We start from the raw sequence: 16,796 nt of genomic DNA, 5'->3' as shown, positions 1-16,796 counted from the left end.
TGTGTAACTGTTTAAACAGACTCTGGACTGCAAAACAAATAATTGCTGTAAACCACATGGAAGTGACAGTTGGCAAAACTAACGCTGGATTATATCTTCCCATATTTATTTGTTAAATCAAGACGGCTCCTAGTTCCAACATTGTTAGCTTGGCATTGAAAATGGTCAACATGTGACCAAACCTTTGCCTTGTAAATTGCTTACACTGTTTTCAACTCGCTTGTGTTTTTTTTTTTTTTTTTGAGTGTGCCGACTCTTTTCAAGTATTTAACTTTTTGGGATTATATTTTCCCAAATAAATGCAAAATGGTAGATGACTTAAAAAGCATGTAGGTTGTAGTAACCATATCCTACACTGTTTTGTTCAATCATATTACAAAAGATTAATTTTTGCTCTTTCAGTAGTGTCCTTATGTTTCTTTTACCTGCCTTTACTAGCAATATATGACTTTATTCATATAATGTGCATGGAATTCGATTTATGATAAGTAAGAGCTGTAAATTTCTACACAACAAACAATGACATTTTTTTCCACGTTGACACATTGACGTTTTAAAATGAATAAATGGGCAACAAAAAAAATCAACATTCTCCCACCCCCCTCCAGAAACTTCACATAGTGAAAAGTAGGTGTCCACTGAAGGTGTTGCGTCTCAGCGAATCTGTGTAGACACGGCGGTTCTCTATGAGCTGAAGATATATCTGGTCCCCTTGTTGAAGAAAAAGACTAACTGAGTTACATGTAGTGTCCTCAGTGTCTTGCTTGGGAGGGTTATCTGTAGCCGCGACCACAAAAATGCTGTTCTTTAGCAGTCTCACACCGGTTGATATGTCATGAGGATTGAAGACCACAAAGTTGAAGAAATAAACTCCTTTTACTGGTGCAGTGAAGATTCCTGTTGATAACAGTAGAAAATAAAGTCAAAAATTTTTTTCCAGAGTTAAAAACCTGTCAATGCTTCACTACACATGCATTTTATAACAAGCATTGCCACATTCAATCGACATTACAATGGCAAATGTTTGCTGTAGGCATATGTAACACTTAAATGTCATAAAGTTTCGTTAAATTTCTATATCATTTAATAAAATATAGATTCAGATTAGGGGTAATTGCCTACAAACTTGAGTTCGTAAAATAGTGGATAATTCATCTAATAAAATTGTTAAAGCATCATGTTTAGAATTTGTGATGGTACCTGTATTGGTGTCGTAAGCATTCCCAATGTTAGTAAAGGCATTTTTATTCACAAGAGTGTTTACATGTGTATAAGGGCCAATGAATTGTAAGCCTTTCCCCAAAGCTGACAGTGAAGCTGAAAATGCCACTTTCTCCCTTTCTGGAAAAAATAGGTTAAGATAATATATCTTTTAAACATTTTTTCATTCCATTTGTAATGCTGTTTCTTGAACTAATCTGTGTTTTGGCCCTAAATGTTACAATAAATTGAATTATTTATTATTTACCTGAAACCTCAGTCTTCTATTCAAAGGTTTTCAGCTTTGTAGTCAGTGCTGTATTGATGACAAAAAATTACAAATTCAACTGCAGGTCTTTTAAAATTAATTAATTAACGCATTGTACATTATACCTTCATTCTTGCTTCTTAATTCCTTCACTCCATCATTAAGAGCGTTTAACTTTTCCTCCATGGTTGAAATCTTTTTAAGTTCATTAAAGATATCTAATGTAGGTGACATAAAATCCTGTGCCTGTGTGCTCAACACAGACAATAATAAAACTATAATTTTCAGCTTCATTGTTGCTGCTCTCTGTGATAAGAATGTAGACTGTGTTCACTTTCTTGTAGCTTCACAAAACCCGAACAACATCTGAGAGACTTTGGACTTTAGATTAAAGTCCAATATATATATATATATATATATATATATATATATATATATATATATTGTCATTTGGAGTTTGGTAGGCATGAGACATTTCGTGAATTTGCTATGCTTGTTACAACAAATCAACACAATAAAACCATACCAGAATTATTCAGACAAATGGTCAAATTTTGCGGACAAGAATATTTTTCCATATCAGGTTGTCACAAAAGACATATAATAGGCTAAATATGAATAGAATTTTAGTTGGAAAAAAAATCTAAATATCATGTCTGCCAAACTCTTTTAATGATAAAGCACACCTGTTTATTCATGATTGGTGTCTTATATATTTATGATGTTCATTATTAAGACAATGTTTAATGGCTAGGTTACATTGAGAAAATTTAGTAATAAGAGTGATCAAGGAAAACACACACACACACACACACACACACACACGTTTGTTTTTGTGAAAAGTGGGGACATCCCATAGGCATAATAGTTTTTATACTGTAGAAAATGTATGTGCTATTGCCCTACACCTACCCTACACATAAACTTAGCCCTCACAGGAGACTGTACATTTCAACTTTCCCCCCAAAAACCTCACTCTGTATGATTTATAAGCGTTTTGAAAAGTGGGGACATTGGGCAATGTCCTGAAAAGTCACCTTCAACTTGTAATACCTGTGTCATACCTGTGTCATTATACAAATGTATGTCCTTATTTGTCACAAAAACGCACGCGCACACACACACACACACACACACACACACGTATAGTTGTCTCTGAGTGAAGGATGCCTGACTAGCACCACCTGCCTTTCGCCCATGGATATACAGACACAACAAACAAGAAAGGGCGGAGTTAAATAACATTTCGCGAATCGCTACTTTGACTTCACAATGCAAGACAACAGTTAGAGAAGTACTGCACTTCAATAGAAAATACCAAGGAAACAGTTTACAGTTCACGGTTTTCTTTCATTTCATAGACAGACCACAGGTTTACTTCTCGCCCTACTCCATATTTTTTCTCAGCGAAGTGTGCGGTAAGCCTTGATGCTCCAACTTTTAACGACTGCATTTTTTTGTGGTGTTTATCTTAACAAATTGTGCATACTTTAATATGTAAGGTGGGCATTAAAGCACTGTCATATTCAGGAAACGACCGGGAGAGACATGGATGCATTTGTTAGAAATGCCGTGATTTGTCTTTACTGTTGGTTTTTTGTTGACAAATGTGCCAGAGGCACTATGACTGTCTAACTAACTAACTAAATAATTAACAGCCTACATTTACACTAATTACACTAACATTTAATTTCTCAAATTCCCTTGCGGTCACCCCTATGTTTGTCTTAATATCCATGTTTTACCTATGTAATTCAGAATTCAGATGTATAATCTAAGCTTGATTTATATAGAATAATTTCTGAAGAATCATGTAACACTGAGGACTGGAGTGATGGCCGCTGAAAATTCAGCTTTGCCATGACAGTAATAAATTGCATTTATTTATTTTGTTTAAATGATAAAAATGTTTTTACTGTATTTTTGTCAAATAAATGCTGCCTTGGTGAGCATGATAGTCTTATAATGGCTGAAGTTGCTGGGGTGTGTTCTGCCCTGCAGCATGTAATGTTGATTCATGAATGTCATTTTTCAACAAAAAGTCTTTTCTTTCTCTGTCTCAGGATGACATCTCAGTTCAAAGCGAACCTTCAGCATGTGATGATGTTCGGTCTGACCGCAACATCAGTTAATATTCCTGTTTTTGCTCATCTGACTCTCAGCCCTTTCTTGATCATTTACTAGGACATTCTAATAATGGACACAGAACTTTCTAAAACTGATAAAAACTGTGGCAATCACTCCACTACTGAAGTAAGTCTTACCTTGTCTGCCTTTTACTGTATATGTCTATACTCTGTCCCTCTCACTTTCACTCACTGACACGTATTGCATACTCCATGTTTTGTGTGTTAGTTAAACCTTACTTAATGTTCTACATACTTGATCTTTTTTGTAATTTCACTAGTTCTGATAGGTGATAAAACATGTTGTAATAGGACGACATCTGCTTCCCCAGCAGGGCATGGAAAAAGCACAACAGTCCTTGGAGTCCTGTGAGAAACCTGAGTCAAAATCTATGCAGGTGGGCATACATTGTTTTTTTAAAGATGCAACTCAGTTTTGTCAATTATTTGCCGGCTAAATACATATATTACAGCTCAGATTTATTATACACATCTTTGGCTCTTAGGACTGCCTTTAATCCAGTCAATCTCAAAAGACATGGGCATTTTAATCAAATGCTTATTGTCAAAAATGCACTTTTCTCTTTTACACCAAGGATACAAGTTCTGGTTTAGATACAGACGAGCTGGTTAATGATGAGAGCCCAGTGCACATCAGAATGCTGGGTGGAATATGACTCAAACTATTGTAAAAGATCATCTAGCAGAGTTTGAATAAAGTAATTCAATAACAAAGAAAATTGTGAGGCTACAATTTAAATACTTTTCTGAAGCATGCAGCAAATTGTGCTGTTTTGTCTGACAAACATGAAAGGTTAACTAAAGTTTTTTTTAATGGCACTTCTGTTAGTTTATCATTTTGTATTGTGTCATCATTTACATTCTGTATTTTCTTTGTCTTTTGTTCATCAATACAGATTATAGGCCAGAAAAACACTTTTAAATAATTTCTGAATCATAGGGTTATATGCATTCTACTCATGGTTACAGGACACTAGCAATGAGGTCCTGGAAAAGAAGCCTGACAAAGTGGCTGAGCCACCTGGAGAAGAGGAATATCCAAAAGTAAGCACCCATCTTACCAGTAAATACTGATGGCCTTACCATTGCATGTTTCCAGAGAAACAAAACAGGTGATCTGGACGTTGAACAGCTTTAAACCATATGACATTTTCACAGCAAAAAGGACAAAAGAAGAAACCTAGAAATCCATTTATGCCCCAGGTTGCAGCAAAGGTAAACATTTTTTTTTCATGTTTACTTTTTTTAATATGCTCACAATTGTTAGTTAATGAAAGCATGTGCTGTTATTTCAGAACAAAACAACGCAGAAGAAGAATGGAAACCAAAATGGAGACAGTGGCAGTGACCTTGCAGAGGTGCTGTAATGTCCTAGCAGTTCTTTTAATCAATAACTCTTGTAACACTGAAAACAAGACTCAACCAGGCAAAGAATGAGAACTGAGAGATGTGGTATGCTAAATATAAAAATCCACTGAGGCTTTCATAAACTGTTTTACACTATGGGTCAGGTGACAATAAATGAGCCTTGCATTAACAAACAGTTGCACAAGAGAGTGGAATTCTATGTCTTCAAACATTAATAAGAAAAGCTGTGTCTCTAAAGGAAGCATTCTGTGCTTCTATTATTTTGCGTTTTGATTAAAAAACAAACAATTACTGTTTTTTTTGCTTAAGCAAAAAAAGAAAAAAAAATCAGCTTGCAACACCAAATTGTGATTTTTTTTTGCAACCTGTTACAAAAACCACAAGCACACTACCTTCCTTCTTGACTCACAACTTCTGCAATTTATGTTGGTTTCTGCATTGGAATTTTCCTTTCAAGTTCCCTTTTACACATTATTGTCCAATCTACTTTCTGTTATACCCCCCACCCCCCAAGACTAAAGGCCCCAAGAAGTCCCTCATGGAATGGCTGGATGAGTTCCGTTTAAGTGAAACTCAGAGAGAAGATGAGGAGGTTGGTTCTACAAATACAGATCCTTACCTTTGTTTTCTAAAAAAGAAAAAAAATTTAGTCATCTTAAATGTGTCTTTCACAGGATCTTGATGGCCTCATGGATTGGTGGAACACTGTGGAACGTGAGTTTTCCTACCCTGTTTGTCCACTTTCAGAAACACCTACCCCCCCATACTTATTAGTTTAATCTAATTAAAAGCAATTAATTCTTAATAAAGTTCTGATAGATGGTTCATCATGATCTGAACTTGCTGTTCTTAGCTATTTTCCTCCCATTTTGTTTTTTCCCCATTCAGAATGGGAGGACATGCCCAAAAGTGACAACATGACCGAGAAAGAGGAAGCCAAGTAATTCCCAATTCATTCTGTGTGCATGTGACATGACAAAGTGAATTTGACTTGACTAACTGTCTTTTTCTCAGGGCCTTTGCTGTAACAGCAGAAAAGGTGCAAAAGGGCATACGTGTGTTTAATAAACTTTTCTCAGAACGGGCAGAAGGACTGTGGCAGCACGTGATCAACCTGCATGCCATTGCTGATGGCCTAGACCGCTTCAACAAGAAAACCAAGATTGCCCAGATTACTGGTGGCTCCACAAGTGCTGTGGGAGGTGTTGCTACCATAACTGGCCTCATTTTAGCACCTTTCACAATGGGAACCTCTCTGATCGTCACTGCGGTTGGTCTGGGTGTTGCCATGGCAGGTGGTCTTACCTCTGCATCTGCTGGGATATCCAGTACCGTCAACAACTCTTTGGATCGCAAGAAGGTTGAGCGAATTGTGGAAGACTACCAGGCAAAGATGGCTGATCTTAACAAATGCATGAAGTTTATCAAGCAAGGCATTACAAACCTACGCAAGTTCAGCCTGAATAAGATGAAGAACCATGCATATAATCAAGACTTCCCTTGTTTTGAAAATATCTATGAGGACGGCGCCATGGCGGGAAAAGCTATTCTCACCAATGCCAATGAGATTATGCGTGTGATGCAGGTAGCCAACGTGGCTGGAACCACTGCGGCACGTGCTGTGCAGATCGCTAGTATATCCACAGGTGTTCTGACAGGGCTTTTTGTTGGGATGGACATCTATTTTGTGGCCAAGGACTCCCATGAGCTGAAAAATGGTGCAAAATCAGAATTTGCTGCTAAGATTAGAGAGGTGGCAGATCAGCTGCATGAGGGTTTGATGGAACTTAACATAATCCGAGATGAGTTGCGGTTTACTGCTACTATAAAAGAAGACAAATCATCTTAATAAGCTCTGTAAACACTCCTCTGAGTTTATAATTGCTTTCACACTAGATGATATATCTAAAAAATGATATGTGACCCTGGACCACAAAACCAGTCTTAACTCGCTGGGGTGTATTTGTAGCAACGGCCAAACATACATTGTATGGGTCAAAATTATAGATTTTTCTTTTATGCCAAAAATCATTAGGATATTAAGGAAAGGTCATGTTCCATGAAGATATTTTGTAAATTTCCTATTGTAAATATATCAAAACTTATATATGCATTGCTAAGAACTTCATTTGGACAAATTTATAGACGATTTTCTCAATATTTAGATTTTTTTGCACCCTCAGATTCCAGATTTTCAAATAGTTGTATCTCAGCCAAATATTGTCCTATCATATCAAACCATACATCAATGGAAATATGATTTATTCAGCTTTCAGATGGTGTATAAATCTCAGTTTAGAAAAATTGACCCTTATGACTGGTTTTGTGGTCCAGGGTCACATATGGTTCTAGAAGTATACTGACTTTCCTTATTACAAAGCAAAGGAATTTCAGGATCTTATTTTGTTTTATGACTTCATATCCACTGCTTGTTAGGGTATATTTGCTGCTTTTATAAGGCTAAAAGAATATTAACTAATATATGGTCCTGAACACATGGTTATCCCACCATGGTGAGTGAATAGAGGGGGTTATTTTGTATTTTGTGCAATTTGTGTGTGTGTGTGTGTGTGTGTGTAAAACAACCCGATAAAGAACATTAGTTCATTATTTATTAAATTTAATTACTCGCAGATTTACCAATTCCCAATATTTATCTGTCACTGATGCACCTCTGTCAACATTAAGGTCAACATTTTTGATGGTTGTAAATGTCACCACAACAGTGTGTGACGGTCTTAAAATGATTTTAAAAACAATATAATATATTTTAACACAGTGAATATTGCAGTAGATTGTGCTTATTTTGTATTTATTCTCCAATAATTTTTTATGGGTTTTCTAAAAAGTTTTCAAGGCGGTTTTAACGTGACCTTTATGTAACAAAAAAAAAAGGTTTTGTTATAACATCTTATAATAAAACTCAATACCTGGGCCAAAAGTGTCTTAACAAACAATAAGCCCTTACTTGTTACTTAGTGGAAGTGAAAAGAACTGAAGAGAAATGACTCACCATCGTCACACTGACGCCCTGCTCTTCACTCAACACAGACTAACCGGGTGGAGCTTGACAAAGTATTGACAGTCTGTTTCTGTCGCTGTACGCATGGGAACCTAAGGTAGGCAAAGCGGTACGGTGAAATATCGTCACAGTGGTCAATTCTGTATGTTTATTGAATAAACAATTAACTTTCGGTAAGAGTCTTTGTGTTTGGCTCGCCCGCGCAACGTTTAATTCCATAACAAACGCTTTCTCTGAGACTAGAAAAATCCACAATAACGACACAACGAGCTCTCAGCTCGAAAAGGAAAAGAATTCTACATTGTTCTAAAATAAAAGAAGAAAAAGTGAGCAAAGCAAAGCGCTAACATTGCCTTATATGATGTGCAACACAAACACCTCTGCTAAAATCTCAGAGAAAGTCTGGGCTTTCATGACCCTTTAGCGAGCGTTTAATCAAGCGTCTGTATTTTACAGTGCACCCCTGTGCAGTGTTACCTGTGTAACGCTTCATAATAATAGTTTATTTTGTTTACCATGATGCATTGTGTAACACAGTTTCCTTATGTTAGAAATGGAGAAGTGCAAATGTGATTCCAGAGGGAAAACTGTAGCAGGAAGCTCAGACCTCTCCTAAATGAGGTAACGTGGTTATATGAGCCAAGGATACAGTCATGTGAAAATAAAATCTCATTCTTTGCCATTTCCAGGTTTAAGCACAAACATTAAAAACAGAAAATAAAATACAATTTAGTCAACCTAACTCCATTAATGCTTTATGTCAGCTAATCACAAATAGTCCATAAAATAGAGGATTTTCTTCGCTAAAAATATATAGACTTCTATTACCCTTATTTTTATTTCATCCGGCTGCAGGATAGGTCTAATAATATTGACAAGAGAGTTGATTATAAATGTCTGTTTCATTTCAGGAAATAAATGTTTCCAGTACCTGTTTAAATTATGACATGAAAAGGCATGGTAAGTTTAATATAATACATTTAATACAGTGTCTAATAAAGAGAGAAAAAAAGAAAAACATATTTTACTATAAAGAACATGAAGATTATGTAAAGAAAGAAAGTTTGATTTGAAAATCTATTTAAACAAATAAAACGGAAAGAAAAATAATCATAAAAAGGCACAGCATTTAGTATTTTATTAAGCATTTATTATTTATATTAACTTAAGCATTTATTATGGAAGTGATTATGGAAATTATTTGAACTATAGTTAGATATCTAAAAGGAAGTCATGAACTATTTAATGAACCACTGAAACATGTCTGGAGATGATTTTCCATTTCTTTATAATCTGTGAAAGAAGTTGGTAGTGATAATTAATTTTACTCTCTGTGGGCCTGGTCTGACAGAATAACATCCATGGACACAAGTTTCAAATAGAAGAGTTCACCCCAGAGAATGACCAGCTAAGGAATGGCATCGAGCAAGAAAATCAAAGCGAGAGAAAACTCTTTTTGTAGGTTTATGTGTAAATGTAAGATATTGACTGTATGTTAGGCACAATATTTTAGAACGATTCTAAATAATATGAGAATGTTGTAAAGATTAGCTAATTAGATAGGTTTTTTTGTATTTTCTGAAAAGCCAATGTGCTTTCGAGCGAATTTTAAGAATGTTCCTCCATAGGTGTGAAAGTTGACAGACTGTGACAATAATTTCGAGGAAAACAGCAGATCATTCAAGTGAGCAATATCATATGTAATTATGTAACACACTTCAATGTGCAAATACTTTTTAGCAACCACATATATGACTGCCCTCCCAATTTGTGTTTTGCTGTGTTTTTTCTTCTGCTTGTGCTGTAGGAAGAAGCAGATTCAATGTCTGGGTGTTCAGACGTAGTTGAGCACTCATCTGAGGTGAGACAGTGCATGTTTAAGGGTGTAGGAACAGGAAGCTTTCACACTAACGTAATTAGTTTGATGTAACCAGACTCTCTTCTAATATCTGGCCTTTCATTTGCAATGGTTAGTTGACTATTTTTTTTCTCTAGGATGAGAATGGTAAACTCACGGGGAATAACGACGGTCTGTTGGAGAACAGCAAAATTAAGGTTAATGCATGTAAAGTTAATGTATGTTTTGTCTTAAGGTACTTCAAAGTTAAAGTTATGGTTTGATTTCTCAGAATACTGTTCTGAATCTGAATTGATTGGGCTTTACAATAAACAACATTTTGGAATATATGCAGACTGCAAGGAAGAATCTGATTTAGTAATGTGTAGAAGCTATACAGTAAATATAGCAGTGGCATGTTTCTGAGAATAATCATTTAACATCTTTTCCCAGAACAAGCTAACTGAGAGTGAGCGTGCGGCTCTTAATGATCAATCATCAGGCAACGATAACCCAAAGGTCTGTCATCTAATTATAAGCTTGACTTTTATCATAAATGGTGCATATTTATATCTGATTCATAGTTTTCACTTTCTATGATGATTGATGAAAATGTTTATAGAATGCAAATTTTCTTCATTTATCAGGGGAAAGCTGCTGTTTTCAGCCGGTTGTTTAAAAGAGCTAAAAAGTGGACAAGTCTCCCTGCACAAGAGGTAAAACATTAAAACCAATTTAAGCCAATATTTTTATTCATGACAGACAACTGAAGCTATTTCATATAGTCATATATAATCAATTATTAGTGTTGAAATTACCTGAACATGAGTCAATAGCACTGAGGTATCAGAATACTGCTAAAATACATTTTCATCTATTGTGTCTTACATACATGCTTTGCAGATAAAAATGACTTAACACAATTGTGCTCGGCACATTATATCGCACAGTAGTGTCAGCCCATGAAACTGTGCCATCTTTTACCATTAGGGGGAGGCAAGAGACTTCCTCAGTGAAATTGACCACAAATCAGCCAAACCCTCAAGAGAGGAATCTCATGGTCAAATGAGATGCCTGTAGAGTTGCACATACATTTTAAGCTAATGATTATGATCTGATATGAAAGATAATGCCAGCTTATCAAGAGATATCTTTCTGTTTGGCTCAGGATGGCTTCACTGCCACCACTGACAGTCTGTATAGCCAACACAGCAATAAGGTTTGTTGTGATAACAGTACACCTAACATCACATGACATAACATCTTAGGCTGAATATCTAGTGTGAATCACATAGTTTGTAATGACACAATAGGTTTGGATTTAAAAGGACAAGCTCTAAGGACACCGCAACAGCTCCGATTATCCACCCTGTGTCCACAAAAACATACAGTAAACTGTATAAAATGTATTGCTATAATTATGGTAAAGTTTTTTTTAAAGTTCAGTCAGTGCTTTGATGTTGCACATTACACAGAATAATGCAACCTGCTTGTCTTTGGTTTAGGTCAAAAATACTGTATGTCTGATGTTACCTTCCTCTCTCTTTCTTAACAGGAAGAGCTATCATTACAACATGGAGAAATCTCAGCTGGCAATCACAACCAAACACAAAACAACAACACCATGGTGTGACAAAACTGCAGCCTGGCATGCAATCATTTTTGTCTGAAAAGATTACATTTTGCAATACTGTCTAATTTTTTTATATAATTCTTGTAGCTTTTGCATAATGTGCTGGTCCTCTGTCTCTTTACAGGAACAACCAGCATTGAAAAATTATGATTTTTCAGGCAGTGACAGTCTTGTAAGTCACAATGGCAGTAGGTTCAGTAACACCATATATATTATATATTGGCCATATATAATGAATTCAAAGGCACACAAAATGTCATACTAACTCTCAGATTGATTTCATTAGGAGGGAAGTTCCCTGTTTTATTTTCTCAAAACATGTCCAAGAGGAACTGAGGATACTTCTGAAGAGGTATATTGCTACAACAAAAAAAATAATTAACAAATGACTGTCTATTTATTTATCTGTAGGATTTGGATATTTTTTGTATTGCTACTCCTGCCTTCCTGCTGATAATGCACAATAGTTACAAGCTTTCTTGTTGTAGGACAGCCCACCGTTACACATTAAACTGCTGGCCTGTAATGACAATCTATTATATCTCTCCAACAACTTAAAGGTGCTTATCACAACCCTTTATTTATATTATAAACAGTAAAGTATATATATATATATATATATATAAAATTGTAATTGCTTAGTCACAACCTCTGTCCCTTTTGAGCAGGATAACTCAGGGAAGCTAAGTGGCACTTTCCGCAGTTCCCCAAAACCAGCGTTACGTTTTCCTGCTGAAACAGTAAAGCATCTTCCTATACTTATTACTGTATTTCCATTTTATACCATTTTTAATCAAATGAAAATGACAGTTTATCCCATATGTAGGATCCACTAAGTGAGCACAGTGAATTTACAGACTGGGATTATAACTTCTTGGACACTGGCATTGAAAAGGTACTTAACCAAATTGGTAAAGATTTTAAGTTGCCTGCTAAGTAGATGATGTTATGAAACAAATGCTGAACTGTTTCCTCGATTCCTTTATTTGATAGAAATCTGTACTCAGAAAACTCTCTAACAGTAATAACAAGGTAATCCTCTCACTTTTTATACAGTGGAGCACTTGTTTTCTCTTCTGAAGGTCAAAAAAGTGGCAGGAATAGTGTAGGAAATTGAAGTCCATAATTCTACTTGCCACAAATAGTAGCGGAATTTGACTTTTTTTTTGCACTTGAAACTATTTACAGTGTCAGTTCATATATTCTACAGTAACTCATGTGCTGTTGACATTTTTTCAGGTTGTGTCATTTAGAGTGAAGAGAACTCTACCTAGAATGTCCACATTTTCATCCAGTACGCAGGTATTGTTAACACTTTTGTAAAATATACTTGATATTTTACATCAAAACAACTGTCATACTCTAAAATCTATATAGGATTCAGATCAAGAAGATATGATTGAGGAGCCAATGGAAATGCAGCAACTGGGGACAGACGAGGTGAGTTATTGTTGCAATGAGTATGTGAATGAGTGTACATTATGGACATTGGAGTTTATTGCTCTGGCCACATCTGCAGTCCTTGACTTATTTGACAAATTAGTTATACTCCTATCTATGCTGGTGTATCAATATTGCATCATGCCATCACATAATAATTAATTTCTTATTCTCTGAATGTTACAGGACTGTACTTTTGAAATCCTGCCACTGGAGATGGCTGCCTACCCAACAGATTTAAATTCTTTAGAGACAGATGAGGTATCTTATAATTATTGTTTCATTATAATGCAATAATGTTAATTATGATATCTGTTTTAACCTTTTATTGCTCTCTTTTCACAGGATGATGACCTGATGGACTGGTGGAAAACTGTTGAGGGTGAGTTGGGTCAAATTGCTTGATTACCTATTATGGATATGCAAAACTACATGTTTTCAGACATGACTAGTCTCCTAGAAGACCAGCCTGCTAATCTGTTTTAAGGAAGTCCTTGTATAATTAGACTTATACAGTATAAGAAAAATATAGACAAACTACTGCTTGACCTCACTAATCTAAGTCAACTAAAATGAATCAGTTGGACGATTGGTCAATCTTTGTCCCTCATTCCTGTTAATATATCTACTTTAGATCACTGTTAGCAACTTTATATGACTTTTGACAGGTTGGAGTGAATGGAATGAAACAGCACATTTCCAGGAGGACAACGAGGAGCGGTGAGTAAATGTGGATTTTATTTTAAATCTTTGTCTAACTGCATCCACTGATCTTTTTTTATGTTTTGTCAGGGCTGTTGAGGCTGCTGCAGACCGTGTGTTCATGGCTGCCCGTCTCTTTGTCAGTCTGTTCAACCAGCGTGGAGCATCTCTGCAACGTCGTATTTTAGAGTTGCTTGCTCTGGCGGACACTGCTGACAGCTTTCATAAGAAGACTGTGAGTGCAGCTGTTGGAGGGGGTGTAGCTAGTGTGGCAGGGGGCATAGCCACTATTACCGGCCTCATCCTGGCACCCTTCACCTTTGGCACTTCCACTATCGTCACTGCGGTGGGTATCAGTGTGGCCACAGCTGGAAGCATCACCTCAGCCACAGCTAACATCACAGATGCGGTTCAATCCAAGATGGATCGCAAGAAGGTGGAGAAGATGATCCGAGGCTACCAGAATGAGATCAGTGACATCAGAGATTGTCTGGAGTTCATGCAGGTATGTTTAGCATTCCAACTGTGTGTTATCTCCCTGTATGCCAGTCTATCAGTCTCTCTGTATGTTGATCTATCGGTCCATCTGTTTGTTTTTCTGTCTGTCTGATTGATGTGATTTTTTTTCTTTTGTGTATGTAGGAAGGAATGAACACCCTACAGGAATGGGATTTTAAGGGGTACTCTGAGAGTGTGGTCAACACGAGTCTTAGCCGTAACATAAAGCATGTGATGAAGGAAGGTGGACGAGCAGGTAGAGCCCTTATGATAAACACAGATAGGCTTGTCAACACTGTGAAAGTTCTAGGTGTTGCTGGAGGTGCTGCCAAAGCCGCCAGGGCCATCAGTATCACCACAGGGGTCATGTCCACTCTCTTCCTCGCCCTGGATGTCTTCTTTCTTGCCAAAGACTCCAATGAACTTCGCAAAGGTGCTAAGACCAAATTTGCATCCAAGCTCCGAGAAGTCTGCAAAGAGCTTCAACATGGCCTACTAGAACTAAACAAAGTGAAGACTCAGCTTCAAAAGACCATGGATGGAATTGAAGTGGAAGAATATGAGGAAGAGGAGGAGGATGAAGACCATTGTGAGTCAGATCCTTTTAAACTGGCTCTACTTGAGCAAGAAATCGATCAGTTGGAGGAGAAACTTGACCAGAAAACTATGCAGCAGCAGCAAATGAACCAAAGCAAGAGAGGAGATGCTGAAAATCCCAAAAAATAAAATAAAATTAGGAGTCAAAGAGAGACCTGGAAAGATTTAGAATATAGAAAATAAAAGAATTTACACAGATGTTATGGGTCTGAAAACAGATTATAAGAGGAATTGAACATTTCTGGATTAATGAGACCGAAATAAAAGAAGCTTATAAACACTCATGTGTTATTCAGGAAAGTCAAACTGACAGATGATATAGTAAGAAGTAAGAGAAAAACAATTAGATTTGCATTTCTTTAAATAAATACCAGTGGATGCAAAGCAGTTTAAAATTCATGTTAAAGTTTTTAGGCATTAGGTTTCAGGTTTTAATTCTATATTAAATCAAATGCTGCATCATAAACATTTTGCCACTTAGCATGCAGCTTTTATTCCCTATATGAGAATCAACATAGATTCTAGTAGTAATTAAACTTAAATTGTTAAATATGGTAATCACCATTAAGTATGCAGATGAAAAATTCCAAATTAATTTTTAGGGTTGTGGGTTTCAAACAAACTACTAAACTTTGATATTAAATTATATCAATAAATTTCACTCTTGTAAGCAATGTAAATAAATTAATTAATGTGAAGGGCTTACAGCATAAGGGTTGAGTCAGAAATTTTACCCTCAACCTGTTTTCCACGACCTATAGTGTATAATTAAGATTTTCACAATTGGCTAGTGTGGTTTACAACACAAAAAAATCTGTTTGTTTCAGTTCCTGCAGCATTACATTGGTGGTTTTACATAAATCAAGTTGTTCTTGTGGAGACAAAAAAAAAACAAGGAATCCACCTTAAACCAGTACTGACAGAGCGCACTACTCTGTAGGTAAAAAGGCATTCAGCAAATTTAGATTTATTTTCTTTATGAGTGTGGGAACTTTAAATGTGCAATTGTTGGAGCTGACCTAGTGGGTAGTTCATGTGTTCCATGAATCTTTGGGGTATGTGCAGATGACTCAAATTTGGATTATAATCCTATTTCATCCTCTCTACCCACAAAAAAAAAAAAAAAAGGTTTTATGCTGGCCTTCATGCATCAAAGAAGTAATGTTTAGTTATTTTCTGTATTTATTTTTTGTACATATATACTTATTATAAAAAGCATTTTCTGTTTTCTGTTAGTCCATTAATAGATAGTTTGTTTATGATTTAACATTTAAAATGTGTAGTTATTTTTCTCTGGAATTATGCAATGCATAAAAGTTTTTTTTTTTTTTAAATAAATGCAAAATGTGCTTTTGTATTTATTTTGTAATAAATAGCCTAACAGCAATTTATTCAATCCAAAATGAATGTTTATTGGCAAACATGTTGAAGATTAGCCGCCTATTGAGAGATGTTTCCTCTCAAGTTTATTAAGCATACTCCGAAATCGAGATAAGCATCTATCTACCATCAACAACAAAATCTCCTACTTCCAGTCACGGTATCCAAAAACTGTGTTGAGCTTCTTTTTTTTTTGTTGCTAACATTGAAGGCTCCTTGAAGGGCCTCTGATAAAATCCACCTGCAGCAGAGCCAGAAGTCACAGCTAGAGGTGTGATTGAGGACTCTTCTGCAACCTCGTGACAAATGGGACACCCTTTACAGTCTCATGAACTTTTAATGTATGCAAACTTTGCGCTTCACATCAATTGTTGCATGCGTGACAAGGCCTCATGTTTTTCTGCTTGTGTGTACATAGGCCTAAGCCTGAAAGAAAGGGAGAGGGTGCCCTCTGCTGTTTAAGAAATTGCTTGTATATGTTTGGTATTTTGGGTACTTATAGTTTATAGCTATTAAGGTGTTTATAGTTGTTTTTGGTAACTATTAAACTATGACATCATCATCTCCTCTCACAAGATAAACATTTGCATGTCCTACACATCAACACCAAAAATAAGTAAATGTGCATTCATTAAATGGTCAAATGAAGCGACTCTTGAATGTGCTTCAATAGATGGGACAGCAACAAACTAGCTATAAAGCTA

At 36.0% G+C, this 16,796-nt stretch overlaps 3 protein-coding genes across 8 annotated transcripts; 2 read left to right on the top strand and 1 right to left on the bottom strand.

Moving 5' to 3' along the window:
• Positions 1–613: 613 nt before the first annotated feature.
• Positions 614–1,654, bottom strand: cbln9 (cerebellin 9; the record flags this gene model as incomplete). The annotated part of the gene is made up of 3 exons (XM_079378781.1): positions 614–897; positions 1,201–1,341; positions 1,594–1,654. 3 exons carry the CDS (start codon positions 1,652–1,654, stop codon positions 614–616), a joined length of 486 nt encoding a protein of 161 aa, XP_079234907.1.
• Positions 1,655–2,718: 1,064 nt separating this feature from the next.
• Positions 2,719–8,102, top strand: apol1 (apolipoprotein L, 1). Of its 3 annotated transcripts, none has more exons than XM_079379907.1 (10): positions 2,719–2,886; positions 3,532–3,721; positions 3,927–3,992; positions 4,585–4,659; positions 4,774–4,830; positions 4,911–4,973; positions 5,498–5,575; positions 5,658–5,697; positions 5,872–5,923; positions 5,998–8,102. In XM_079379907.1, exons 2-10 carry the CDS (start codon positions 3,665–3,667, stop codon positions 6,830–6,832), a joined length of 1,323 nt encoding a protein of 440 aa, XP_079236033.1. In that variant the 5' UTR covers positions 2,719–2,886; positions 3,532–3,664; the 3' UTR covers positions 6,833–8,102. The 3 variants fall into 3 exon arrangements, with proteins under 3 accessions (XP_079236033.1, XP_079236034.1, XP_079236035.1); XM_079379908.1 differs by having other exon boundaries at positions 2,751–2,886; positions 3,653–3,721; positions 5,998–7,757; XM_079379909.1 differs by lacking the exons at positions 2,719–2,886; positions 3,532–3,721 and having other exon boundaries at positions 3,982–3,992; positions 4,556–4,659; positions 5,998–7,757.
• Positions 8,014–16,738, top strand: LOC306846481 (uncharacterized protein). 4 transcript variants are annotated; one of them, XM_079379903.1, is made up of 23 exons: positions 8,014–8,102; positions 8,557–8,626; positions 8,917–8,965; positions 9,634–9,689; positions 9,813–9,866; positions 10,001–10,060; positions 10,296–10,361; positions 10,490–10,558; positions 11,011–11,061; positions 11,398–11,469; positions 11,600–11,647; positions 11,762–11,827; positions 11,964–12,035; positions 12,144–12,215; positions 12,302–12,370; positions 12,469–12,507; positions 12,715–12,777; positions 12,853–12,915; positions 13,102–13,176; positions 13,261–13,297; positions 13,584–13,635; positions 13,708–14,122; positions 14,260–16,738. In XM_079379903.1, the coding sequence occupies exons 5-23, from the start codon at positions 9,828–9,830 to the stop codon at positions 14,839–14,841; spliced, it is 2,010 nt and encodes a 669-aa protein (XP_079236029.1). In that variant the 5' UTR covers positions 8,014–8,102; positions 8,557–8,626; positions 8,917–8,965; positions 9,634–9,689; positions 9,813–9,827; the 3' UTR covers positions 14,842–16,738. The 4 variants fall into 4 exon arrangements, with proteins under 4 accessions (XP_079236029.1, XP_079236030.1, XP_079236031.1 ...); XM_079379904.1 differs by lacking the exon at positions 11,011–11,061; XM_079379905.1 differs by lacking the exons at positions 8,014–8,102; positions 8,557–8,626; positions 8,917–8,965; positions 11,011–11,061 and having other exon boundaries at positions 9,615–9,689.
• Positions 16,739–16,796: the final 58 nt, after the last annotated feature.

The sequence above is a fragment of the Barbus barbus genome (assembly GCF_936440315.1).
Source record: "Barbus barbus genome assembly, chromosome: 26".
NCBI lineage: Eukaryota > Metazoa > Chordata > Actinopteri > Cypriniformes > Cyprinidae > Barbus > Barbus barbus.
Note: the sequence above shows the minus strand (reverse complement) of the source record. Positions and strands in the feature narration are given on the sequence as shown.